Below are 26818 nucleotides of genomic sequence, written 5' to 3'. Positions count from 1 at the left end.
TCAATAAAAAATCTTCCTCACTTAAAGGTAAAAATATAAAACACAAATTTTAACAAATTTCACTTACAGATACCAATGGACCGGCAATGCAGGCACTCACTTCTGGCATTCTCATCACGGTCTGCAGAAATTAGATGGTATCTATGGCAGCATTGTGGTACGTCAGCCGCCGTCACGGGATCCCAACTCACATTTGTACGACTTCGATTTGACCACCCACATAATGCTAATTAGCGATTGGTTGCATGAGGATGCTGCCGAACGTTATCCCGGTCGCTTGGCTGTCAACACTGGTCAAGATCCCGAATCGGTGCTCATCAACGGCAAGGGCCAATTCCGTGATCCCAATACTGGTTTCATGACAAATACACCATTGGAAATATTCACCATCACACCAGGACGTCGCTATCGTTTCCGTATGATTAACGCATTCGCATCCGTGTGTCCGGCGCAAGTGACGATTGAAGGTCATACAATGACAGTGATTTCCACCGATGGTGAACCAGTGCAACCGGTTGATGTGAATACGATTATTTCATTCTCAGGTAAGCGGCAACAGTTGAGGGTAGGCTGAAAGAAAAGCAATACATTAAGAAAAACAAAAATAATTGAGCAAAATGTACGAGTTTGATTACTTAAGTCATTACTGCGTATTTTTAGTGTCGCTAGTTGACTGCTGTTTATTTGTTGTTACGATTTTCTGCATAAAATTAGTTGCTTTTGTCTTACCAACAAATGTATGCTCATAATAATTGGCTGTCAGAATGATTGGTCAGTCATGCCGCACGGCGGCGCCTATTTTGGGCTGAATCTCAATAGTTCTATGGGCATTACAATGCACGAAACTCATTTTTAATGAATATAAATCATTAATCATAAATAGTGCAATGCGTAATTTCGCTCTCGCTGGCCATTTAAGGTGGTGAACACTTAAAAATTCACAATTAAATATGGGTGCATATATGCAGCACCCTGTACTTGAACTCCGCATCACCAGTGTGTGTATCTATTAGTGTTTGGCAGCGTGTGAGTTCCATGAGTAATAACTTCGACTTCGATTAATGATGAAACTTGTTAAATAGCAAATATAAGCAAGAATATAAAAATTAAACTAAACAGGAAATCGCTGAAAGCAAAATGAATAAAACAACTAGCAGCATAATACAGCATAACATTTGCCACAAAAAGAAATAAAAAATAAATTAAAGCATAAAGTATAAATTCACAGACGCAATAAACTATTTACAACAACAGCAGAAAAGCGCTCTGCACTAGTTTTTACATAGGTATACGAGCGTATTGGCTGTAAAAAAATAAAGCATAAACTAACACACACACCTACTTATAAATAAATAAATTAAAATAACAGCATGAAACTGCATTATTCGCAGACAAGTTCGGGCCATACACTCACACACTGGCATATGGGCACACAAACATGCCATTTATTTGCACTATAACCCAGCAAAAGCCGCTTAGAATCAGGAGAAGTAAACAAATGCTTAGTTTTGGGTTGTATTATTGACTTTGTATTAGTTCGAAATATTATCGGCTAAAAAGTCACTCAGGGCGTGAATAGCTTGGGTACACCTTTTTCATATTTATATGTATATTTGTGACGTTTATCTACAGACATGGAAATACAGTGCGATGTGGTGCACGTTGAGATGTCGGGAGAGTGAGTTCAGCATAAAGGTGAATGGAACTTATACATATACGAGTATGCACACATTAGGGTTGTTCTTATTTTTATACTTCAGAATTGCAAAAATGTCGTTCAACATTGATTGTTTTTTCCTATTTTCACCAAAAACCTAAGTTAGGTTATGGTGGTAGTCGGTCTGTACGACCAACTCACTTAGACCTTACAGGTCCATTGTGATATCACTGTGCGACACGAGAACCTCTCTTATTTCCCTTTCTTAAACCATTTTGTAGTTGTTAGGGAGAGCAGCATTGTTCCAATCTCCACGCCGAACAGTTCCGTAAGAGAATTGAAAAAGTATCTACCTAGAAAACCTGCTCTAATTTAAGCGAAGGCTCGACAATGGCAAAGGAAATGCTCAAGTGTTTTTTTCTCTTCCTCATCTCGCCAACTTCTATAATATTCATGGAAGAAAATTTCTAATCACTTGAAGGCTGAGTAGGTGCTTTGTCTTTTTCTTATTTTTTTGCGGCCACAATAGCCAAGCTGTTACGCAAGTGCCTTCATCTCTCCATGTTGTTTTTAATTATTAGTTTGCTTGTGGCCATAGGAATCCCAATGGTACTTCTATCGCTTAGCAGTTGAAGACTAGTACCTTTCTAAAAACCTAACTGTAGTTAAGCATTAAATTAAATGTCATAAATAGCAAGAGACAGAGAAGTTCTAAATAATAGTAGAGCGAAAATTTTAAATGAGCTTTTTTCGAATGGTCCCAGTAATCAAAAATTTTTCGGAGTATTCAAGTTGGTATAGCAAGGGACTTATCAAAAATCTTAAGTCGTATATATAAATAAAATCTAGCTATAATAACATTCTTAATGTGTATTAATAAGCCAATTATTTATATATTAGACTTATTACGCGCCTTATTCTCATCACGATCTATACAGGAAGCGTTACAAAAATGATCTAGTACTTTCTTCATCTAATGCTTTCATACATTTTACTTTGGGGAATAAGAAATCCATTATTTCGGTCAAATATTCACCGTTTTGTTGCCATTTAAAGATAAATTCATAATGCCTCTCTGATGCCAATTCCCTACCACTCAGGAAGTTTCGCATTGGGAGAAAACGGAGGTAATCGCTAGCTTCACACGAACCAGTTGTCCGCAGTAGAGATCTGAATTTAATGCTTGGCCATACGGAGTCAACTCATAATAAATGATTCCTTTCAAGTCTCACCAAATACGTAGTAGTACCTGCCTGCTCCTTCATCACAATATTATGGTAGGTAACCCATTTCTCATCCCCAGTCACTATCCGTTTAAAAAATGAGTCGATTTTATACCGTTTGTCCAAAGCTTCACAAATGGAAATTCGATTCAACATGTATCGCCTACACGCAAAGCCCCATAAATCCTGCTCTTGAACACACTCTTTGTGGACATCGCTCAAGCTTCTGCGCCATACAAGAGCATTTGAAAAGTGTGATTGTTGTTCGTCGGGAGTTGACTTTACTATTCAATTGACTACTTAGTCCATAGTTTGGAAGAGGTACTCTCCACGGATTATCGCTGTTGATGACGGTTCCCAAGTAGATGAAGTCTTCTACTTTTTTAGATTTAGTATAATCGTCAAGGGTGACGAGGTTGCAAAGGCGTGAAAGCGCTGATTTTTTGCGCAACCCAGACTCGGCTCGCTTCTCTAAACAAATTGAAAAAGGAACTAAAGAACCAAAGAACAGCGTCGTAGTAAAGGCCAATGATGTGGATTTGATTGCCATACGTCAGTAATTACACGCTCTTGTAGAACATGGATTCTGTATTTTAATTGACTGTTTACATATATGATTCAGCAACTTCCAGTTTTCACTCAAGTCTGCTCTGGCTAGCTTCCGAACAGCCATTTGGGAGCGAGCTATTGTGAGATGGTGAAATTAGCCAGTATCTCTGGTTGTTCACTACCTTTGGATCTCGCCACGTAAAAACAATCCCAATAAAAAGAACAACAATGCCTCGAATGAGAATTTAAGATCTCATCAGTTCCTCTAAACTTGTGATAGACATTTTTAGTAAGTGGAACATACTTGGAAAGATCAGTCAAATTAGAATACTCTGCGTACCGGCCCTGTTTGCCATTGAGATTGCTAACAAACTCTCAAAAAAAGAGTATATTGAAGATTTCAGAGATCACAAAGTTATGAAATTAACTCTTTTTTTTTAAATCTGACAAAGCCTCTTATACAACTATGTTTTATTATTATAATAATTGTTTAAAATTTACTTTCTCTAAGTCACCTTCATACACTTTAAGTAGATTGAAATAAAAACCCCGCTAAAGGCAACTGTTTTAGCTTACCACAAATGCGCATTCAAACGCATTCACGTAATCGTGAATATGCACACACAGGCCTTTACTAGCTCTAAATTTTCTTAATATCTCATTTTTCTAAATTTTTGCTTTTTAAGCCCATAATCGCTTTAACAATTATCCACTGTATCAGTTGTTGAAATCCCAAACGCAAATCGAATTTTTGAATAATACAGCAGGCGTTTATCATGCCAGGCTTGCTTTCTTATGGTTTTTATCTTATCTGCTATATAATTTTTTTCCACAAATGTTTTTTTTTTTTGTAGTGGGATTTTTGAAAAGAAATGGTTGATTACTTTCTAACCAATCATCTGATCAGCCACGACCGCTACTTGTATTGTGCTCCACATAGCCGCAATGAAAAGTGCATACTCGTAATGACTTTTTATGAACCTGAAAGTATTATACTTTTCCATATACTGCATATTATTAATCGTAATTAAGTGGCTCGTAATTAAACTGCATGCGCATTTAGTCTATGCGATATCATGGGTTAATAGCAAATTGATTTTACTACTTTTTGGTTGCTTAGGTTGCAGTGATAGTCGAGTAATAGGAAACCATGCTCTGGTTTGGGCAAATTGTGTGATTATTTTTCACACTATGCCAGTATTCAGATGCTCTAATGGTCGAATAATTAAAGCAGGTGTTATTGCACTATATAAAAAAAGTATATATGTAGACTTTCATTCGAAAGCTTTGAAAATAGTTTTAGTAAAATAATATTTAACAAAATTATTGTTATTTAAAAATTGTGAGAACATAAAGAAGCCACATCATTTTTAGAATTTAAGTATAAGAAGAGGTGGTTGCCAAATTTGAATAAACGTGCAAGCAATATTATTTCTACAACTTATCAAAGAAGGCAGAAATGGATACTATTTGTGACAAGAAAAATTTAGAACACACAAAGAAATGCAATATTCCGATTTCGTGGTCTTCTTCATCTTTATTGGTACAGAACTTAGCGATTTTGTCCAAGTTCAATAGAGCGCGCCAGTTGTTTCTTTCACGTGCTAGCCAAGGACAAGTAGAAATGTCAAGTAAAGGCAAGTCCTTCTCCACTGAGTACTGGATGCCTTCCTCTTCCTCTGCTACCATGCTCGGTTATCATATGAAATAATTTCAGAGGCGCTTCGTTTATATCCGTATCGTACAACATCACCTACCCAGTGAAGCCGTTGAATCTTAATTCGCTGCACAATGCACATGGCTGCGTACAACTCACACAACTCATCTACCACACTCAGTGCCATCGCGTGAGGGAGCTGTCATCCCAGCCCAAATTTCTGCGCCATACAAAACCATTTGGAAAATGTGATTTTTGTTCGTCAAGAGTTGATTTTATTATTCAATTGCGTACTTAGCCCATAGTTAGGAAGAGATATTCTTCATCTCTCTACGTTTTTAGATTTAATAGCAAATAAAGCCTGTGTTGACATTTAGCACGAATTGCTAATACTAAGCAAATTTTTGAACGTAGATTAGCAGAAGTCATCTAATGTAGCGTTAGATAATATTTTTTGATATTTTATTTGAGGAGGAAGAATTGTTGTTGAGCATGAATTTAATTCTTCTAAATATATATATTCCCTGGTAATTATGCAGATAATGCCCCGACTTTTGAAGCTCAACTCTTTGGAGGTTTGTTTTTATAATAAATTGCATTAAGTCCCAAAGAAGAAGTGTTGAAAAATCATGAAATTAATTTTCAAACATCAACAAATCAAAAACGGTGCAACCGATTGGTGTACTGTTTTTTTTTTTTTTTTTTTTGCTATAAAACCTTAAAATATTTACTCACTCTGCTTAAATTAAATTTATTCATTACTTTCGATTGCTATAAAGTTTTCGGAGTTTTAGTTTTTTCATATAAAAAATATTATTTTGAGGAGCTGCCAGTTTTATTTGAGTGAGATTTATGTTCAAACTCAGCACAAAATATCATTTTTGAGGGTCTGCTACGCACAAGAGATTTTTTTGGTTGCTTTCCTAATTATATAGCTATAGCCTCAGAGCTTTTAGCTATTAATGCCTAGAAGCCTTAAAAAGCCAGTGACTCCCTGCTTGCGCATGCCAACTCCACCAGAGAAGTCTTAGTAGTAATCATTAGCAGGACAATTGCACAATACTAGCTCTAAGCAATCCAATAAATTGGTTAAATATTTCTTGTATAGCTTTTAAATTGGAAAAAACAAAATGTGATATTAAAAATGTTAAATAGTTATCAAAAGTTTTCATTAAGAAACCAACTTACTAATGGTGTGCCGATATGGCAAATTAATCACACATAAATTACATTACTATTTCCCGCCTCCTCTGAATGCGTACTTTTTCATACCTAAAATAGGATTTTATGTTATTTGTGCCTCTCAATTCATGAATTGGTTTTGAAAGCCTCACATGTCTGTGTGTTAAATTATGCTGTCGGAGTTAATATACTGCAGGTTCGCTTCTTAAGTCTTTTGAGTTTTACAACTTATCAATTATTAAATTATAATTTATAATTAAGTGCATACTTTTATAAATATCATTAATTGAGGCCACTAACTAACTTAACTGCAGAAAAATTAATTAAGCTGGTTAATAAATTATTAGCCATACATATTTTAATTGAGTTATTAAGGAATAAGCGCTCATTTAAGTCAAACAGCTTTTTCTTGCAGCAGCGGAATTCAGATAAAATATTTACTGCTGTTGGTTGGCTAGTTGGTAGCAACGTCAACTAAATATATCGTATAGATATCAGTAAATCGCATAAAGTGCCTTTTTAGATGTTTTCGTTCATTATTATCTACCTCAAATTCACTATTATCTCCGCGACTTATTGACGAATATACTTATCTAAGTCAAGGAGAACTTGGAAATCTCCTTAAGAACAAACCAAGCAAAGTAAAGAGTTCTAGGTGATGACTTCTAGTTGAGGTTCAAATATCAACAGACAAATAAATAAAAGCCATAATTTGATTTTTTGTTTTATTGTTAAACCGATGATGAGCTCACAAAATAAAAAAGACAAACTAAATAATTAGAGGGCACTAATGCTGTTAAAATCTTTAGAATCAACTTGGAGAACCAGCCTTATGCCTGGTGTTTATTGTGTGCCTGCACACGCACAGAGATAATAAAGGCCGGCTATTGTAGGAAGTGACAATTTTAGACAGAGATGTTCTTTGGTGTAAATCCGGATCGTTTTCGGTAATGTAAAGCGGAATGTTGCGGGAACGAAAACGCCCTGCCAATTGTGTTTGTTAGTCTTAAAATATTTTTTATTGAAGTTCTTTTAAGTTTGACCTGCCATAGTAGAGCCAAACTTGTCTCCAATTTTCGTAGGTGCTAGCGGATTTCATCTTCATTCAGCACTCTCTGTAGTTCACTTTTAATTACTACTCCAAACGGACGGGAAAGTATCACTGCAACGGATCTGTTAAGGAAACCTCCACTCTTTCCCAATTTTCTCGTCCTTTTGTTACCGTTTATTGTGCTTATGTGATTATGGCATGAAAATCATGCAAGTAAAATTCCTATTGGCTCCATACTACAGCCATCGTGGAGCTTACTACTATACCGTCCCAAAAATATTTCATCAAACTATGAAGCGACGCTTGGAGTGTTCGAGAGAAAGATTCTGCGTAAGGTTTTTGGACCTTTGCACGTTGGCAACGGCGAATATCGCAGGCCATCGCCATCGATGAGCTGTATGAGCTTTACGACGACATAGACATAGCGCAGCGAATAAAGATCCAGCGGCTTCGTTGGCTGGGTCATGTCGTCCGAATGGATTCAAACGCTCCGGCTTTGAAAGTATTCGATGCGGTACCAGCTGGTGGTAGCAGAGGAAGAGGAAGGCCTCCTCTGCGTTGGAAAGATCAGGTGGAGAAAGACTTGGCTTCACTTGGTGTGTCCAATTGGCGCCGGTTAGCACGAGAGAGAAACGACTGGCACGCTTTGTTAAGCTCGGCCAAAATCGCGTAAGCGGTTATCGCGCCAATTAAGAAGAAGAAGATGAATATGTAGATGCTGATAACATAAAAATTTGATACGCGTTCGTCATAAAATATTGGCACTCTTGTTCGCCAATTATTAAGAGTCAAGAATGGTTGCACCTGAAATATTGCTGTACTAAAGAGTTAGTTAAAAATATCAATTATCCTTCGAAGGTAGCTCAGGGCAACAACGATTAATTTTTTTTTAGTAAAAAACTTGCTAACTAAATTTAATGCTGTTTTCGTTTAAGCAAATGTGTTTAAGGTTAACAAAGCATTAATGAGTAGTGTCACTTGTAATCTAATAATTTAACAACAACAAAACTTGTTCACAGCTACAGAACTACTTTGGTACAGAAAACTTGTTAAAGTAGTTTGTTTTACTACTGTGTTAAGTTGCACAGGGTTAACTAATTCTTGAACTTTATTATTTTTGTAAACTTAACAACTTAGTGGATAATTATGTGCTAATTGCGCAAAGTCAATTAATACCTTAGTAGTTTAGTTGATAAAAAAACAAAAAAATTAAGAAATTGCAAAAGCAGGCAGAAATCATATACACTGAGAGATACCAAAGAGTTGTTGGTCTGCCAGTACAACTGTAAGACAGATTATGAGGATAGGAAGAATATGAAAATGTTTCCAAAATAAAGCGGTATATGAAAAAGTAACTGCAAGTATAAAGTATTATATGATTCAAGGCAATACAACCATTAGGATGTTTGGTAGGTTACACTGCTTTCCAGTTAAAACTAATGAGAGTGAAATATCCTCATATATTAGCGGTCTTAAAGGAAAGAAAAATTCCTGTATCCGATGGAATAATATCTAAAGATTTAAAAAATGACATAACTGAGCTAATACCTGTAATCCCGACACTTATAAACCTTATTCTACAACTATCTTACGTACCGGAAAGCTTTAAAATATCTATAATATGGAAAATAAATCTAACCCTGAAAGTTACCGTGCAATAGCAAAAAATAACTATATTAAAAATAATAATGAAATGATAGTTAGAAAAGGTGATAGTACAAAAATATGACGTAATTCAATCACCAAAAAAGTTGAGCTATTAATAAACTCCTGCAAAATTCATAAGCCCGTTACATAACTGTCTCAAAAAAACTCAGCACAGCGCAGCCCTGTTGAAATAAATGAGCCATGTTGGAATAAAGGAGACTGCCTCAAATTGTTTCAAAGTTATCTCGAACCAAAAAAGTTTAAGGTGAAAATGTATGAGGAGGGAACCCCAAAAAAAGTCTTTCCCGCATGGTGTTCCTCAAGGTTCACTCTTTGGGCACACTATTATATTCAGTATAAAGGTCTTTCAAAAGTGTCGCATAGATTTCATCTGTGAAATTTGTCAAGTGGACAGATGTGTAATTTTACGCAATAGAACAATGCGTTAAAATTATTGAAACTTATTATGAAAATGATCGATCTTTAAAAAGCACATATTGCAAAATTTGTGATTTTCTGGTGGAAATAATCATCCAAATGAGTTGACAATTCAAAGGTTGGTAAAAAAATTTCGTGAAACTGGTTCTGTCGAAAATAGAAAAAGGACTGCGTGGTTTTAGATGTATCGGCATAAGCGTTGTGTCTCTTCTATATAAAATATACGGGTGTTTGACCGAGCTCCTCCCCCTTTTTGTGGTGTGCGTCTTGTTGTTTCACAAATGGAGTGACCTACAGTTTTAAGACAACTCCGAACTGCAGATATATTTTTTATGACGAGTTTTTTCATGGCGGAAATTCATTGCCTGCCGAGAGGCGACAGCTATTATAAAAAATTGTTTTCACTATTATTTATCATTTTGGTGTTTTATGCACGTATATTCGAACCTGCGCACTTCCGACCACCATATACGAGTATACATAATTGCAACGTATGAAAAATTTTATCTATTTTATATAGTAACTTCATCTAAATTTTTCTAAAAGAAGATATTATCTTTGGATAAAAAAACTTTTAATTTTACTTAATCATACTTTTTATTCACATCATTATTGGCCACCAAAATCAATCATATTTTTGTCGCTCTATAAAAAGTTCGATATCATTTTAAAAGAGCAATTTCACGCTTACTTTTTCGCATGATTAAAAGTAATCAGAAATAATAAACTTTGGAAAGGAAGGAAAAAAGGAAATGAAATAACTTTTACTACAAAAAAAATTTTTTTTCTTTTTAACTTTTCAATTGAAAAGTACGAAAAACTACTTTTAGAAAACAGATACTTTATTTTCTCTTAAAAATTCAAAACAATTTGAAAATAAATTTTAAAATATTTTTTACTAGAAAAATTTTTAAATTCTCTTTCTTAAATTTTGAACATTTCTTTTGCTTTCTATTATATTGACCACTATTTGACTTACAATTCAAATAAGAAAGGCTTTTGCCAAAAAATTAAAATGTTGAACCTTTATTTCAGCAACCAGTAAATATTCCGTCCCCATTTTTCAAAATTCATTCTACTGTATAATAGACCATTTTCACAAAATTTCGTCAAAAGCATTGAAGCAATGAAGTTTTTAACCTGGTACACTGGACGTTCTTTGCATATAAATATATTCTCGTACATAAGCGAAAGGACGAATATAAATCAAAATTATTTTTATCTTATCATGTGAAGCGAATTTGGGAATTTTTTTTTTATTTGTCACATTTTTTAAAATCACCCCATGCCTCATATACAAATATATTCTCGTACATAAGCGAAAGGACGAATATAAATCAAAATTATTTTTATCTTATCATGTGAAGCGAATTTGGGAAATTTTTTTTTATTTGTCACATTTTTTAAAATTACCATTGCTGAGAAAATTATTGTTGAAAAAGAACATACAGAAGACACCATTTCTTATAGGAAATGAGCTCAACTAAATTTTTAAACTGAACCTCTATCAGTAAGAAATTACGGAAAAGAATTACCTAAAAATCCAAAAAAATAAATTTTTAGTTTCGGTGTATTATGAATTTGGTGGAACAACCTCCAAAAAATTATATAAATAATGGGGCCTCTAATTAAATGTTCGTTCCTTCTAATGCAAAAGGTACTTGCAGAAATTTACCAAGTCAAGCTGCGCTAGTTTATATTGGCAAGGTACCTATTAATAATCTGAAATTTTTAGATATTTCAAAAGTACAAAAAAACTATACGAGTATCAGCAGAATGTATGTATAGACTTTTTTGGCGAAGCACAACAATGGTTAACTACAAGCGAAAGAAATGCTCCAGAAGAAGATTAAAAAAATTATAAAAATACTGGTTAAAAAATTTAAAGTTTTGGTGAAATTTTGAAAAAGCATTTAAAATATTGTAAACAACTTTATAATTTGCGTTGGATTACTTTTGTTATTGCAAAAACTATATTTTTATAAAATATAAAAAAAAATTGTGTTGTGTTTATAATTTTGCAGCGTTTATTTCACTTTTTTTAGAAACTAATAGGACTATGAATAAGTTCGTGCGGTTTTTTTTCGAAATTTGAAACTTTATTGACGTAAAATGGTTACAAATTTAATATTCAAAATATTGTCCATCGCTTACTACTACTTTTTCCCATCTTTCTGGCAATTCACGGATTCCCTTTGTGAAAAATTCGGTCGGTTTTGCCGCAATCCACGAATCGATCCATTTTTTGACTTCATCGTAATTACGGAAGTGCTGGTCAGCCAGGCCATGTTGCATCGATCGGAAGAGATAGTAATCGGATGGCGCAAGGTCTGGACTATACGGCGGGTGGGGTAGGACATCCCATTTGAGCGTTTCTAAGTATGTTTTGACCACTTGTGCAACATGTGGCCGAGCATTGTCATGTTGCAAAATAACTTTGTCGTGTCTATCGGCGTATTGCGGCCGTTTTTCTCGCAGTGCTCGGCTCAAACGCATCAATTGTCGTCGGTAGACATCCCCCGTAATCGTTTCATTCGGTTTCAGTAGCTCATAATACACAACACCCAGCTGGTCCCACCAGATACACAGCATAACCTTCAGGCCATGAATATTCTGCGCCGACGTCGATGTTGAAGCATGGCCAGGGTATCCATACGTTGCCCGACGTTTTGGATTGTCGTAATGGACCCACTTTTCATCGCCAGTCACAATTCGATGCAAAAAACCCTTTCTTTTGTGCCGTTGAAGCAGTTGTTCGCATGCCATAAAACGGCGTTCAACGTCTCTTGGCTTCAATTCATACGGCACCCAATGGCCTACCTTTCGGATCATTCCCATGGCTTTTAAACGTTTGGAAATGGTTGATTGATCAACTCCCAAAGTTTTTGCAACCTCTTCTTGCGCTTGAGCCGGATCTTGATCGAGCAATTCCTCCAATTCGGTATCCATGAACTTTGGCGGCGCACCCTCGCGTTCTTCGTCTTCCAAGCCAAAATCACCACTTTTAAAGCGTGCAAACCACTTCTGGCACGTTCGCTCAGATAGAGCATGCTCACCATAAACTTCCACCAAGATACGATGACTTTCGGCTGCTTTTTTCTTCATATTAAAATAATGAAGAAGAATTCCCCGCAAAAACACATTATTTGGCACGAAATTCGACATTTTCAAGTGTGGTAAAAATATTGTTGTTTACGCTTCAAATAAAAAACTTATACTGACGTTTGTGCCTTACGACAGTAGCTCTCCAATGAATGTTTGGAAATGTGGATCGATGGAATAATAATCAAGTTACGCCATCTGTTGTAAAACCGCACGAACTTATTCATAGTCCTATTACATAATTTTGATTTAATTAATTAATTTCATGTAATTTACTACTTGAAACGTTTAAACACCCAGAGTCCTCATTTTAAAAATTCATAAACAATTCATTTCTTTCTACTCAGATCTACACAGCAATGCGTGCCAAAACAAATGCGCTTAGGTTAGACATCATCCATTGTATTCTATGAAATATTGTAAGTCAATAAGAGCAATGCAACTTATCGTCAAATCGATTATTTTATCATTCACTTGCCAAGCAACTCCGCTCAATTTGTCATTATTATTGTCTTTCTTAATTATTGTATTACTACGTCAACAAAAACCGCAATTTTTACATGAGCAGGTGCCAGCAATCGAACCACTATTGAGCGGGTGTAATTATTTATGTATCAGAAATCTTTGGATGTGATCAACTGCTAATTTGTAAGAATTTAAAATTCGCAGTCATTTTAAATGAAGTATATCAGGGTCAAACTATTTCAGTAAGCACAAGCAATAAATAACAATAACCACAACAACAACAGTCAACTAGCAGCAAAAGAATGCAAAGGCAATTTAATAGTATTCGAGAAAAAACCAACGTTTAATTTAATCTAATTTAAGAACTTTAATTAAATAATTCCTCAGTTGAAAATATCTATTTTATATTTCCTAGTTTGTCAAGTATGATCTTCTACTTAATTCACATTAGTTTATTCTTTAAAAAGTTTAGCTTCTATTGTATTTTGCAGTTTCAAAATTTTTCCTATGCATACAATTGCTTTCAAATCTTACTCATTTTATTCATTTTTGCTAACCCCCGCATTGCAGGCGAACGCTATGACTTCATTATCAATGCCAATCAACCTGTCGGCGCTTACTGGATACAGGTGCGCGGTCTGGGTGAATGTGGCATTCGTCGCGCTCAACAGTTGGGTATTTTGCGTTATGCTCGTGGCCCCTATCAACCAGCATCGGCTCCACCAACCTATGATGTCGGCATACCACAGGGTGTGGTAAGTAAACGGCTTTTGTATTATTACATATTCTGCGATACGAAACCAAAGCAAAAAACAAAAGATACGAAAATCATAAAAACTATAACAACAAATATTTCACGAATGTAGTGTCCATTCAGGGCATAGCCTTTAACAATTTATTTGCATATTTTTGTTCCCATTGCGACGGCATACATGCAAATATGTGCTTATATAGCAGATAACTGACTGTGTGCGCTTATGAAAGACAGCGTGACTCAAAGCGTGCCTTATGTGCGTATGTGTGTGTGAGTGTGTATTTTGTACTAAGTGATTGTTTTTCAACTCAGATAACTATGATTTCACACAATTCCGATCGTCATCTACGCTGGCTAACATACGTATATATGTGTCTAGGTCTGAATGCCAGCCGGCTCGGCGCTGAAAGTAACTAAAAAAGCATTTTGAAAGAATAAGTAAACGAGTGTGAATGTAAAATAATGGTGGGCTTGAGTATCCGTATCGTAACAATGGTTAGCACATATTTTATTGTTATAATTTTTATAACAAAATTGGACTAATAGGAGTAAGACTGAGCAAATCATAGGTTACCAACAACTAATTTCCAATGATCATTTGAGCTAATAACAAATATTCATAAAGATAAATATTCAGAAAGATTAACAAAAGGCCAATTAAAGCTTGAGTCAGCTAACTAAATTTTGTTTTTCTATATACACTTTTTAATATTCTTATGTATAGGGGTATCCAATAAGAGTGGGTCGATGTTGTCAAGCTGTTGCGATATTGACAAGCTGACGTCATGTTAAACAATTGAGCAGTGCCACCGTAGCACAGAATTAGTCACTGAGATTGCACTACTTGACACTGCAATAATTTCCTTGTAAAGCTTTCTAAAGTCACAAATCTATACCAATGACAATACTCGTATAATCAAGGTCATGGCTTAACTCCAGCCGGTATCCGTGCAACAGAGTCTTTGAAAAGTGGACCTCTTAAATTTGTTGCATCGTGTGAAATCCTGGAAGACACTTAAATGGTGCCACATGCCGTACCTAATGGCATACAAAGTTTTTCAAGAGGAAAAATATAATTTTTTTTATTTAACATTTTATTAACATTTAAAATAAGTCAATAATTGCGAACGTGCCTTGAAGTAGCATGCCAAATATCAGCCAATCTACTATTTTCTAGTTATTTTTTTTTTTCATAAAAACATCCTCTCAACATGGCTGGGTAATGTTCTAAATTTACAGTGAATTTGTTACTAAAATCCGAGTTGCGGTTCATACCAGCCCCAAAAGATGATATAAATAAGTCCGCAGAACATTCGAAAACTGTGTTGCCCTCAGCTTGCGGTAGGCACCCGGCATGTTTTACCTCCTTCCTTGCCAGTCACTGAAAGCCAGCCCGTTCTTACAAGCGCAGTTGTCTTTTCGCTATCTGGTATTTTACAATCTTAGGTACTTTAAAATCACATAAAAAGCGAATAACTCTGTCATCGAGTTAAGAGATATGTGGCAGTTCGCTTGAGTTTCCGAACGGATAATCATGCAGAAATTTGGCGTCTTCAAGGCTGGGTAAATGTTAGTCTTTTTTGTGTCATTCCTATGATACTTAAGTGATATTCAAAAAGTTGTGCTGCTGCTCCCTTTATTTTTTAGAGATATAGAAAGAATTCTGTAATTGTTTTGTGCTTGTATTCAAATTCCTTTTCGTTGACAGTTTTGAGTCAAAGCTATTTCTAACAATTCACCATCTCGGACAAAACCAGAAAGGTGTGAACACACATTGACAACTGTTATGTGGGGGGTTTTCTTAATAAACTTTTGCTTATCACTATTAATTCATACCCTTCAAATTCTTCTCATATACACCCCGTTTCAAAATTATAAATACACCTCTATTTTTTTTTTTGTTTTGTGTATAAAAATATAATTTATACTACAATCAAAACCATATAACGCAAAGTTTCAAATTCTGTAAAATATTTTTCAAAATTTTTTAAATTTTCATCAAAGCTTTCTACTTTTTAACCAGAATTTTTAAAAACTATCAAGGTATGCAATTTTATAGTTGATTGAATTTTACAGTTAGTTTCAAATGACTACTAAATAGCGGTGGGTTTTGGCAATTTATTTTCGATGGTGCTAAGTCTTTTCTTTCATATAAAAAAAACTCGAGCATTTACTTTGTATAAAAGAAAATTCGTGGCACATTAGCGAAAAAAAATTGTCAAAAATCAACGCTATTCTGTAATCACTTGAGAAATTATACTTTATGGTACTAAAATTTAATAGACTATAAACTACATACCAAAAAAAAATCTGAAAATTCTAGTTAAAGAGTTGATGGAATTTTGAAAAAAAATTTAATATTTTTACAAACTTTGCATTACATTTTTTTTGTTGTAGTATGAACTATATTTTTTGTAATAAAGTAGTGGTATGTTTATAATTTTGCAACAGGGTGTACATGTATGAGAAGGAATAGCGGGAGTACAAATCAGTAGAGGTTAGGGCTAGTAGAAACATTTTGTACTCAAAACTGACATTCATGGCTTATTTTTCGCTAGACTTAAGCAAAAGTGAATTTTGTATGATAGAATTTTTAATATCACTGACCTTCCCACTTTGCACAGGGTATATCTAGCGTTTAAATTATACAGTCTACTCTCTCCTAACGGACACCACTCTTAAGCGGACACCTTCCACAAATGAACATTTTTTTTCAGTACATACCACAAATCCTTATGAAATGTTTAAAATTGTTAATCTTTTGCGGACAACTCCCCCAAAACATTTTAACCCTCCCATAACATTTCATTAACTTTTTTTACAATTTTCTCATAAGCGTACACCTCCTATAAGTGGACACATTTTTCGGTCCCTTAGGTGTCCTCTTAAGAGAGAGTGCAATGTAATTTAATTCAGCTATAAATGAAAAAAAGGCTAATGAATATTTTTCAATATTTTGTTTAATAGAGAGAAAAGGCCTTATTATAAAACAAGGAACACACTTTCATTCAAATATCTCCAACGGACGACCTTACAGTAACACATTCGATCAACCTAATTTTTCAGTAGATTCTCATTTCTGCACTTATCCCAACGACGGCTCTTTTGATTTCATATTTCAACACTTGAATCGTGTATGGATTATTGGCATAATATTTATTCTTAATGGTCATACACAAGACATAATCCAATGGAGTGAAATTGCAGCCCTCTAGTCGACCAATTGACTTCGACTTCGAAGGCAGTGCGCAAATAATCCGATTTAAGGTTAACTGTAGAGCACTTAGCGTCTTTTTGTTGCAGGCAAATACCATCTACGTACCATTCCCTTCAATTTGAAGAGATAAAAAATTGGTTACGATAACGCAGTAATGCTCGATAATGACTGTAACGACGGTTTTTTGCTCAATTCCTAAAAAAAATGCTCCAAAAATGACGCCCACCCAAAATCTGCACCAAAAAGTAACTCTTAGTGCTTAGTGGATGAATCAGCTTATTTATGATAAGATGTGGACTTTCCGGCACTGAAATATGACAATTCTGTTTATTAACATAGCCTCCGAGAGGAAAACAAACTTCTGCTAAAAACATAGTTTTCGATAAAAATACTTATCTTCAACCAGTTCATTGAGCGTGCTTTTTGTTCAGGCTAGAAGCGGCGTATTATGTAATAATCTAGGCATAAACTAGGTTTGTGAAACATCACGAATTTTAATTGGCTGTAAAAGTAAAAAATAGATCAGTAATTCAAATTCCAAACGCTAGATAGGCCACCCTATACATCAAAATTCGATTGAAACTCAAGCAAGGCAATGCCATTCCAGACATATGCTTTTGAGTGACATAGTGTTGACAGTACCCGGAACTCAACTGCCAGTCCACGTATTAGAAAATATATAACTATAAAATGTGTTTGACGAAATAGCCCATAAATCAGCACATGTTACTCCCACCAACTAATTTTACATGAAGAGAAAATTACCTAGCAAATATCTTTGCTTAAGCAATTAAGTTAAATTAGTTCAATGGTAAAGGTAAAACCATAAATCACCAAAGAACCAAAATACGAACTGTGGCCCTCAAAGTACAAACGACATTCAGCAAAATGGAATTCTATGATTACTTGAAAATATACATGAAAAAACGCAAAATATGTATAGTACAACTCCAGTATGTCCATATATCTGTAAACGTGCATATAATTGATTTATGCCAATCAATTTGTAAATACGATACATAAAATAATGCAAAGGTATTAGTAAATAGTTCTCAAGAACAATTGCTGCCACTGTTTTGTATTCGTATGGTAAATATACACATAATGGACCAAAATTGGTAAGCGCATAAAAGCAAGTGCTAGAATAAAAAAAAATTAATAAAACAAAAAATAAAAAAAATAAAAAAAGTGCCTTAATACAAAAGCGTAAAAATGTAAAGAAAAAAACCGAAAATATTTGAAAATACTCTAAAGCCAAGAAAATGCGCCTGCTATTGTTTATACGCCTATCGTCTATTCGCCTGTTTGCCTGGTAAGTCGAAGACATTGCAATTCCCCACCACCACCACCACCACCACCAACGCTTGGTGCCTGTGTGACTGTGTTTCACAACCACCCGCCCTTCACTGCCCCTTCCTGCCAACCAGTCAGCCACATTGGCTTACTCGAAATGCATAAGATCACGCACCAATTTGTGCCTGCAATCACACACAAAAAACGTGAGTTGCAAAAAATAAATTCAATAACATTTATTTAAACAAATATTGTAAAAAGATAGATGGAAAAATTGCAACAAAAAAATATGTGTACAGCATTTGCAATTGTGAAAATTGTGGCATTTGCAACGGCTTGGTATAAAGACAAATGCCAAATGCATATAAATAGTACGTAGCTGGTCGCATATATGTAGCACTTTATATATAAACAAATTTATAATCAATTTATAATTTTGGTTTATGGCTAAGCGCAGGTGTGTTTTGTACGTTTATTTGTAAATATTGTATTGTATATATGTATGTGTATGAAAAATAGTATTAATATATGATTTGCAGCGCTGCATCAAATACTTGAAGATCATGATTTTATATAGGTTTGCAAGTTGGAGGTTATTTATTATATTTTTTGAGTAGTACTGCTGTTTGCAAAGTACTGCTATTTGACAAGGGATTCTTAGAAGGCCGGACGAGTGGTAATGTCTGTATGTAGTTGTTTGGATGCATTTATTAGCAAATTTGTTGATAAAAAAAATTGATTGACAAGTTTTGACAATTAATTCGTTTCTTGTTTAATTTTAATAGGTTTTTTTAGGAAAATACATTTCATTCTACTACAAATCCCACGCACAACCAATTTTCAAAATTTATAAAAATCAAAAAAAGAATTCAACAAATTTGCATTTAAGTTTCACACTTTCAAATCAGAATTTTTAGAAACATTTGTAGCATGCAGTTTTATATCCCATTGAATTTTAATTGAATAAAGTGCAAGTAAGAGGAGCTAAAAAATTAATTTAATTTTTGAGCAATTTTTTTTGCTGACGATGTTGGACGTCCTCTTCCATGTAAAACAAAATGTCGAGCATTCGTTATATGGAGAAGATGCACAAGACAGGCAACAAAGAAAATTGTCAAAAAGCAAGGTCTCTTTTGAGCCAACTGGAATTTGCTCTTTATTGCACCTGGAAGTTGCGCCAAAACTCAATTCAATATAAATCAGCATGCTTGCAAATTTTTCTAAAGCTTCTGATTAAAAAGTTCAAAATTTTAAGGAAAATTTTTTTATTTCATTTTTTTATTCCCATAAAGCCTAAAACTTAAATTTATACAAGATGATTTTTAAAGTGGATTGAAGTATATTTGTAATACAAAAATTAAGAGTTCGGCACGACTTTTTAATAACTCTCTGCACTATAGTTAGTAAATGCGCTGTTTATTACATTTATAGAAAATTGAAGAAACTACAAAAAAAATCTAGGCAAAAAATTTTACCGCAAAAAAAATATTTTTTCTTTCGTGGTTAAAAACAAAATAGTAGCTGCGCGCGATTTTTTTTTAATTTAGTTGCCAAGTATAATATAATTTTATTTCTTCTAAAAATACTTACTTTTTAGCAGGCACTAGTGCTAAAACAAAAAAAAAATTGCATATTTTTTGTCATTTGGGTCATTAAAATGTCAAAATGAATAAACAAAATTTGATAATTTTGATGCAATTTGAAAAAAAATCAATCAGCTATTCTACCTTGTTCCAGCAAAATAATGAAAGAATGTCAAAATCATTAGCAAAAATAAATGTCAGAAAAGAATTATTGATTTTAGACTTGTTTTTTTACCTTATATTTTTACCATCTCTGATTTGAAGCCTAACCTAAAGCGCACAATTTTGAGTTCTTGTAATGCTGCAAAATTTATATTATTATTATTTTTTTTCTATTTTTATATTGTATATAATTAAAATTTACTGATTTTTCTTGCTTAAGCTGTATAGTGAATTTGCTAATAAATTTTTCTTACCAATATTTTTCTTTACAATGAACCATTCAACCAACCAATCAACCATCCCAAACAAAAATGCATAAACTCCAATATGACTTCACATCTTAAATCGTCAACCAAAATTTAAAACAATATAAACAAAACGTTTGGAACCAACTTTAAAAATTTTTGTAAAACCATACTCGATTTGATGTGAAATTTTGTATATACATATATAAAAACCAACCTCCCGGCAAAAAAACCCCCAAAAAATTGAATTACAAAAATGGCACAAATGTAAATAAATGCACCCCTCAATGCTTACCCTAAATGGAATTATGCAAAAAAAACAATGCGTGAAATAAAAACAAAAACAAATTAAACGCGTGCAAATTGGATACAACACACACATATGCAACGAAACCAAAGGTCATGAACCCATTGGACGCCCAATGCAATGCGCCAAGAAACGATGCTGTTTGTGTTAGTCAACTGAAAAGCGCTGTGGAAATCGATCGTGGCATTTTGGCAGAGAAGCCCGACGTCAAGATCTTCTTGCCATTCCGTTTCTACGTTTACCGTCCCGAAGAGTTGTTCCAGCCAAACACCTACAATCGTTATTTGGGTATGTTTCAAAGATTCTCACACGTATTTTGGCACATTTGCTTGCAAGAACAGAAAAATAAATACCGCTTTTATTTTACCAATGCAGTTGCTCCAACTGGTGATCATGTCATCTCGCTGATCGATGAGATTTCGTATTTGTCGCCACCAGCGCCACTCACCTCACAATTCCATGAAATCAATCCGGAACAATTCTGTAACGGCGATAATCGTCCCGCGAATTGTGGACCAAATTGTATGTGTACCCATAAAATCGATATACCATTGAATGCGATTGTGGAAATTGTGCTGGTTGATGAAGGTGAGTAATATTGTGAACTTCTTTCAAAATTTATATGATATTAAGTTAAGAAAAGGAGGGGGTAAAAAATCTCTGTTCCTGTGTTCACAGTAATAGCAGCGCGACATAATGCAAGGTTTTGACTATTTATTTGTTTTTTATTTAGCTTTTTTTACTTTTTTATACAATAAAAATTATAGTTCAAAATACAGCAAAAACCATATAACTCAAAGTTTCAAGCCGTTTACAAACTTTTTTTTCGAGAAATTTATCCGTTTGGTAGCGCTCTTATAGCGGTCGCCCCTCGACAAGCAATGACAAGGCTCCGAGAGCATTTCCTCCATGAAAAAGCTCCTCATAAAAAACCATTTGCCGTTCGGAGTCGTCATAAAACTGTAGGTCTCTACATTGTTTTTAGGTAAAGTTTTTCGAAAAATTGTGCTTCTGGTCAGAAAAAAAATTCGAATTCAAAATTTGTGCTATCGAGCGACACTTACCCCAAATCATAACAGGCAAAGGTTTATGTCTTGATACTTATAACAGAAAATATATTGTCAATGGAGTCTGTGTATTCCACATTAAGTGTAATAAATATCTTGATAAATATTGTCTGGCATGAACTGCCAGTTGAATGGTTTGACAGCTAATTTTGATATTATTCGCGGCACCACAATTTAAGGCGCAGAATTGTGGTTTGTTTGCAACTGTTTTTTTCCGGATTTTATTTGTGTGAGTTTTATTTGCTTCCAATCATGGAAACCTTTTTTGTACTAGAATCGGTGTAATCCAAAATGTTGTATTTTTTACTTGTTTACTTTCTTTCGGCATCTTTTTAAAAACAATTTTTTATTTTAGCTCTTCAATGCAACGGCATCCCACATATAATCATTTGATATACATATTATGCCGGATTCCCACACTAAATTAAAATTTGCTTTGATATGTTTCATATATGTCAGTCTAAATGACAGCTGATCTGCACAAACTGATTACATGTGGAGATGCATCAGTAGTCATTTTGTAGTATTTGATAAGCCATAAAATTAAAAATAAAAAAATAAAAAGTGTGTGTAGCGTAGTAGATATAACAGAAGTGAAACTTTCTAAGCAGACATATCTAAATAAATTCACAACATTTGCAGAGAATACAAATAGACAAAATTTACAAAACACGGAGAAGGGTCTACCGGTGGAAGTACACGCCGGACACAAACCGTGGCAACAACGCGCACTAATCTGAGCGTTTATCACCCGCACAAACGCAGCGGTTCTAGGACCGCAGCAACGGCGCAAATTACCGCAAGGCAATACCAATAAATCCGCCGGAATGGATAGCACTTTATGATATGCACAAGCACTAGCCAGGAAACGGAAATAAGCGCCAAAAAGTAGGCTCCAAAAAAAAAAAGGCCAAAAAAATTGGGACCAAAAAAAGCTCCAAAAAGTAGGCACCATGGAAATATAACGCCAAAAGTAGGCACCAAAAATATATTTCCTACAAGTTTGCACCAACAAACAAGCGCCAAGATGTATGCAGTTTTATTTCTCACTAGAAATTAGCAACCACAAGGAAAAACTCAGGAAAAATAGCCTAAAGTGTATCTAAGATATATATAAGGTATAGCTCCCTCTCTCCTTTTCTTCTACGTTACATCTTTTTCCCCTCTCGCGGAACGAAAATGCCCAAAACGTTGCATGCCCTTGAAATTTTACTCTTCATTCTCGCTCGTCCATCGACGTCTACGAAGTTTCACTTCAAAAAGATTGAAAAATAATGGTTTTTAGAGACATCCCTAGTTGAATTATGCGCCAGTGTCAAGGCACATTAAACAGTTAGCAGCAGTAGGGTGGCAGTCTTTGTTCATCGATTTTTTGATTATAGGGACCAAAAGCGAAAATAAAATACCTTGTTTAATATACTTTGGCTGTGACTTCTAACTTCTGTTCTCTACCACCTAGAATGATAGAGAAGAAGATTTCGCCTTCTGAGTTCGCCGTGAACATGAATAAAGAAGCAAAAGGAAGAGTAATTACTTGTTTGTGAAAAAGAAGAGTAGACGAAGGCAATGGAAACAATCAAACACAAGCAACTATACGCACACACATATACTTTCTAGCCACGGCGTCTTCCGCATAAAAATGCAAACAAACTGCATTTGAAGGCTTTATATTTATTTGTACATTCACAATTTAACACACGGCACTTCGTTTTCATTAGTTTGATTAGTTCAAATCCCACAAATCACAATATTACCAAGTCATTCACTGAATTTTCACAAACATGTAATTTCACCTACTTTTGTTTGTTTGTTTTGTATTGCGAAGGGAGCTGACGACTTGTCAAAATCGCAAAAAATAAAGTAACGATTTTTTAATGGCGTCACATTAAATACTCAATTCGCCTTGCTCTACCACTGAATCGGTCTCAATAATATTACTGTATGAGCTATGGGAGTTTATAAAGAATATATACAGTAGGTTCTGTTTTTATGCGGCTTTTTTTTATGCGGTTTTGAAATAGTGCGGTTTTTTTTTTAAATTACAAAATGCATGTCGACCTATCGGGAATTGTACATATAAACAAGATTCTAAACCAGCTAAGCAAAAACTCATCACAGATTACATCAGAAATGCTAACCCTACAAGTATGGAATCGCCTGCATTACTATCTAGATCAGACGTGTACATTTCCTCAAGTGACGAAAGTGATTTTACGCCAAATCCTAACCGAACGCGCAACATGTGGGTATTGTCTGATTCTATTTCTGACTTAAATTTATTTTTCGATTCTGACGTTTCTTAAATAAAGATATAATTTTCAAAAATACAATATTTTGTTTATGCGATTTTATTTAATTATTTCAGATTCATGCGGTCTATGGAACGTATCTATAGTTATAATATGGGACTAGTGCCCTTTTTTATGCGATTTAATTACATTATTTCAGATTTATTCGGTTTTAGCACTTTTGAAACGTATCCATAGTTTTGCTATAGAACTAGTAGCTTTTTTTATGCTGTTTTTTTTTTATGCTGTTTCTTGCGGAACGTATCTACCGCATAAAAACAGAACCTACTGTATATATATAATTGGCGCGTACACCATGTTTGGGTTGACGTTGTTTCACAAACGGAGGGACCTACAGTTTCAAGCCGAAATACACTCGAAGGTTTGCCAGTACCTGCCGAGGTGCGACCGCTATTAGAAAAAACTTTTTCTTAATTTTTGATCTTACATCGAGATTCGAACCGACGTTCTCTCTCTGCATTTCGAATGGTAGTCACGCACCAACCCATTCGGCAACGGCAGCCGCCGTGCCAATTATTATGAAAGTTTGATAATTTCGCAGCTTTAATTAATTTCTTCACAAAAAAAAGTTTATCTGCAAAGCAATTGTAAGCTTCTCATAACAATGCACGCTGAATATGCCCATAGATTAGAAATAAATTAACTCAAGCAGGAAGAATCTTTGCGCAATAAATAGATGATTTTGATATTTTTAAAATTCGAAACTTTTTCAATTCAGCTCTACAAAAGTTATATTATGAACTTATTGAAAACACTTTTATTTACTGAAAAATTAAGTTACTTAAGTGATGAAAATTTGGCTCAAAAATTTAACCATAGATAAATAGATAAAAAAAAGTGTGAAATACAAAACAAGAATTAAAATATTGTGTGTATACATTTATTTTGCTAATTTGTTTTCTTTCATCAAAGTCTCACCCATAATTTCGCGCACAGTTGTATATTCACGTCAAACTTAGCGCGAGTCTGTGCAAGTAATCGAATTCAAATTATCCATCCGCCAAATAACCAGCCAATTGTTGCACCTATTCTCTATCTCTCCTTGATCGCTTGATATTTTTCAAAATCTTACATTATTACGATTAAAATACGTGTAGCTACAAATTTAATGCTAAAAATCGATCGTAATGATAAGCAAAAACCAAGTGCCTTGCAGCCATGCCAGGTGCCTCCCAACCGGATGCAAACAATCGTAAGGCTGCGGTGCCGCATAGTTTGTGGAAATATTATAAAATATACATATATACGTATATGAGTATTGTATCTCTTTATGTATGTATGTATGTATGTATATACATATGTACATATAATTTGTAATTCAGCAGCAACGGCACCCACGAGCCAACATTTTATATTCAGCGTAAATTAACGTTTATGGTAAAATTATAATATCAGCAAATCAAATTGTAAATTGTGAGAAAATTTTCAAATAAATGATTTTATAAACAAAAACTTGAAAAAATTGTAAAAGTGAGTAAAGCTTGCGGCACATAAAAAAAGCAAAATAACATTAATGCGCGCGTTCGTAAACTCCAACGCCTTCGGGCATTTCCGATACTAAAGCACTGCTGCGCACAGCGCTCTCACTAATTTTATTTTTGTAGCAGAGAAAACTGTTTTGTTTGGTTTTGTTTTTTTTGTTTTTAATTACAAAAGCAACGGCGAAAAACTTGAAACTAGATCAGTGCTGCACTAAACCTAGCCCGTGTTTTTGCAGAAAAATATGAGGTAATAACAATTCGTATTCAAATAACTAATCGCCGTTTTTATGATACTTTGTAGCAGAATAACCGCAAATTTCGATTGAAATGTGTCGTTACTTCACCTTGTATGAGTATGTAATATTATACGAGAAAGTAGTTAGATTAATGCAGTTAAATCCACTTGCGGGGCTCAGCTGAATATTCCGTTTAACCGAATTGGCTACTAAGCTCATGTTTTTCACCTTTTCCATATAAAGGGTGATTAAGTTTCAAGGGCCGGTGTTGATTTTGAATAAAGTACAATTTTTTTAGGAAATTATTATCATTTCTCTTTATTACGATAATATGAGTATAGCTCAATTACGTATAGAAAAAAAAATATTGGCCAAATCGCCCCCACGGCTACGGCGGCACACCTCCATCCGATGGTCCAAATTTTCGAGGATGCTGAGGCATAAATGAGGGTCTATGCCGTTAATGTGCCGAATTATCTCATTCTTTAGCTCTTGAATTATTGCTGGCTTATCTACGTACACCTTTTCTTTTAAATAACCCCAAAGAGAGAAGTAAGAGTCTTTCTATTTCATAAATAAAATAGTCCCAGTGCACGCGAATTTCTTATATGGAGTAAATGCGCAAAACTGTTAGGGGAAAAAATTATGCAAAAATCAAAAGGAAATTTGAGCGTCTTTAAACTTGCACTTTCTTCACTAAAATTTAATGAACTATAAAAGTGTGTATCCAATTTTTTTTAGCATTCTGATAAAAATTGTTAGAATTTTTATAAATCCCACAAAGTTTGAAACTTTGGTTTATATGATATTTGCTGTAGAATGAACTAAAATATTATAAAAAATTAATGTAAATTAAAAAACAAAACAGAAAAGTAGGAAAAACTGGTTCAAATAACGGGTTACTAATCAGATGCACACTGTGCACCGTACATACATTAGCGGACACTGAAATCTGGACACTCAAAAATCCACACAATTTTCATTTTATTTTTGCACATCTTAAATCTATGTCGAAAATATTTTTAAGCATATTTTAATATAAAATTCCAAAAACAATATAAAGCGTATGGTAGAGACAGTAATTTATTTTTTAAATGAGTTTCCAAAGTTTCCAATAGCCTTTAATTATTGTAGAATATTTTTAAAGTAATATTTTTGATGCCTGACAGTTGAAATTAATTTCAAGAGAAATT

The 26818-nt window shown here is 34.2% G+C and overlaps 1 protein-coding gene across 1 annotated transcript in view; it reads left to right on the top strand.

Annotated features, from left to right (window-relative positions):
* LOC128867063 (uncharacterized) overlaps positions 1–26818 on the top strand; it is a 46858-nt gene that overhangs the window by 15150 nt on the left and 4890 nt on the right. The window contains exons 4-7 of the mRNA XM_054108158.1: positions 70–545; positions 13542–13726; positions 20625–20820; positions 20908–21120. Coding sequence (XP_053964133.1) covers positions 70–545; positions 13542–13726; positions 20625–20820; positions 20908–21120 — 1070 coding nt within the window. The remainder of the gene's footprint in view (positions 1–69; positions 546–13541; positions 13727–20624; positions 20821–20907; positions 21121–26818) is intronic.

The sequence above is a fragment of the Anastrepha ludens genome, chromosome 6 (assembly GCF_028408465.1).
Source record: "Anastrepha ludens isolate Willacy chromosome 6, idAnaLude1.1, whole genome shotgun sequence".
NCBI lineage: Eukaryota > Metazoa > Arthropoda > Insecta > Diptera > Tephritidae > Anastrepha > Anastrepha ludens.
This window is presented reverse-complemented; position numbering and strand designations above follow the sequence as displayed.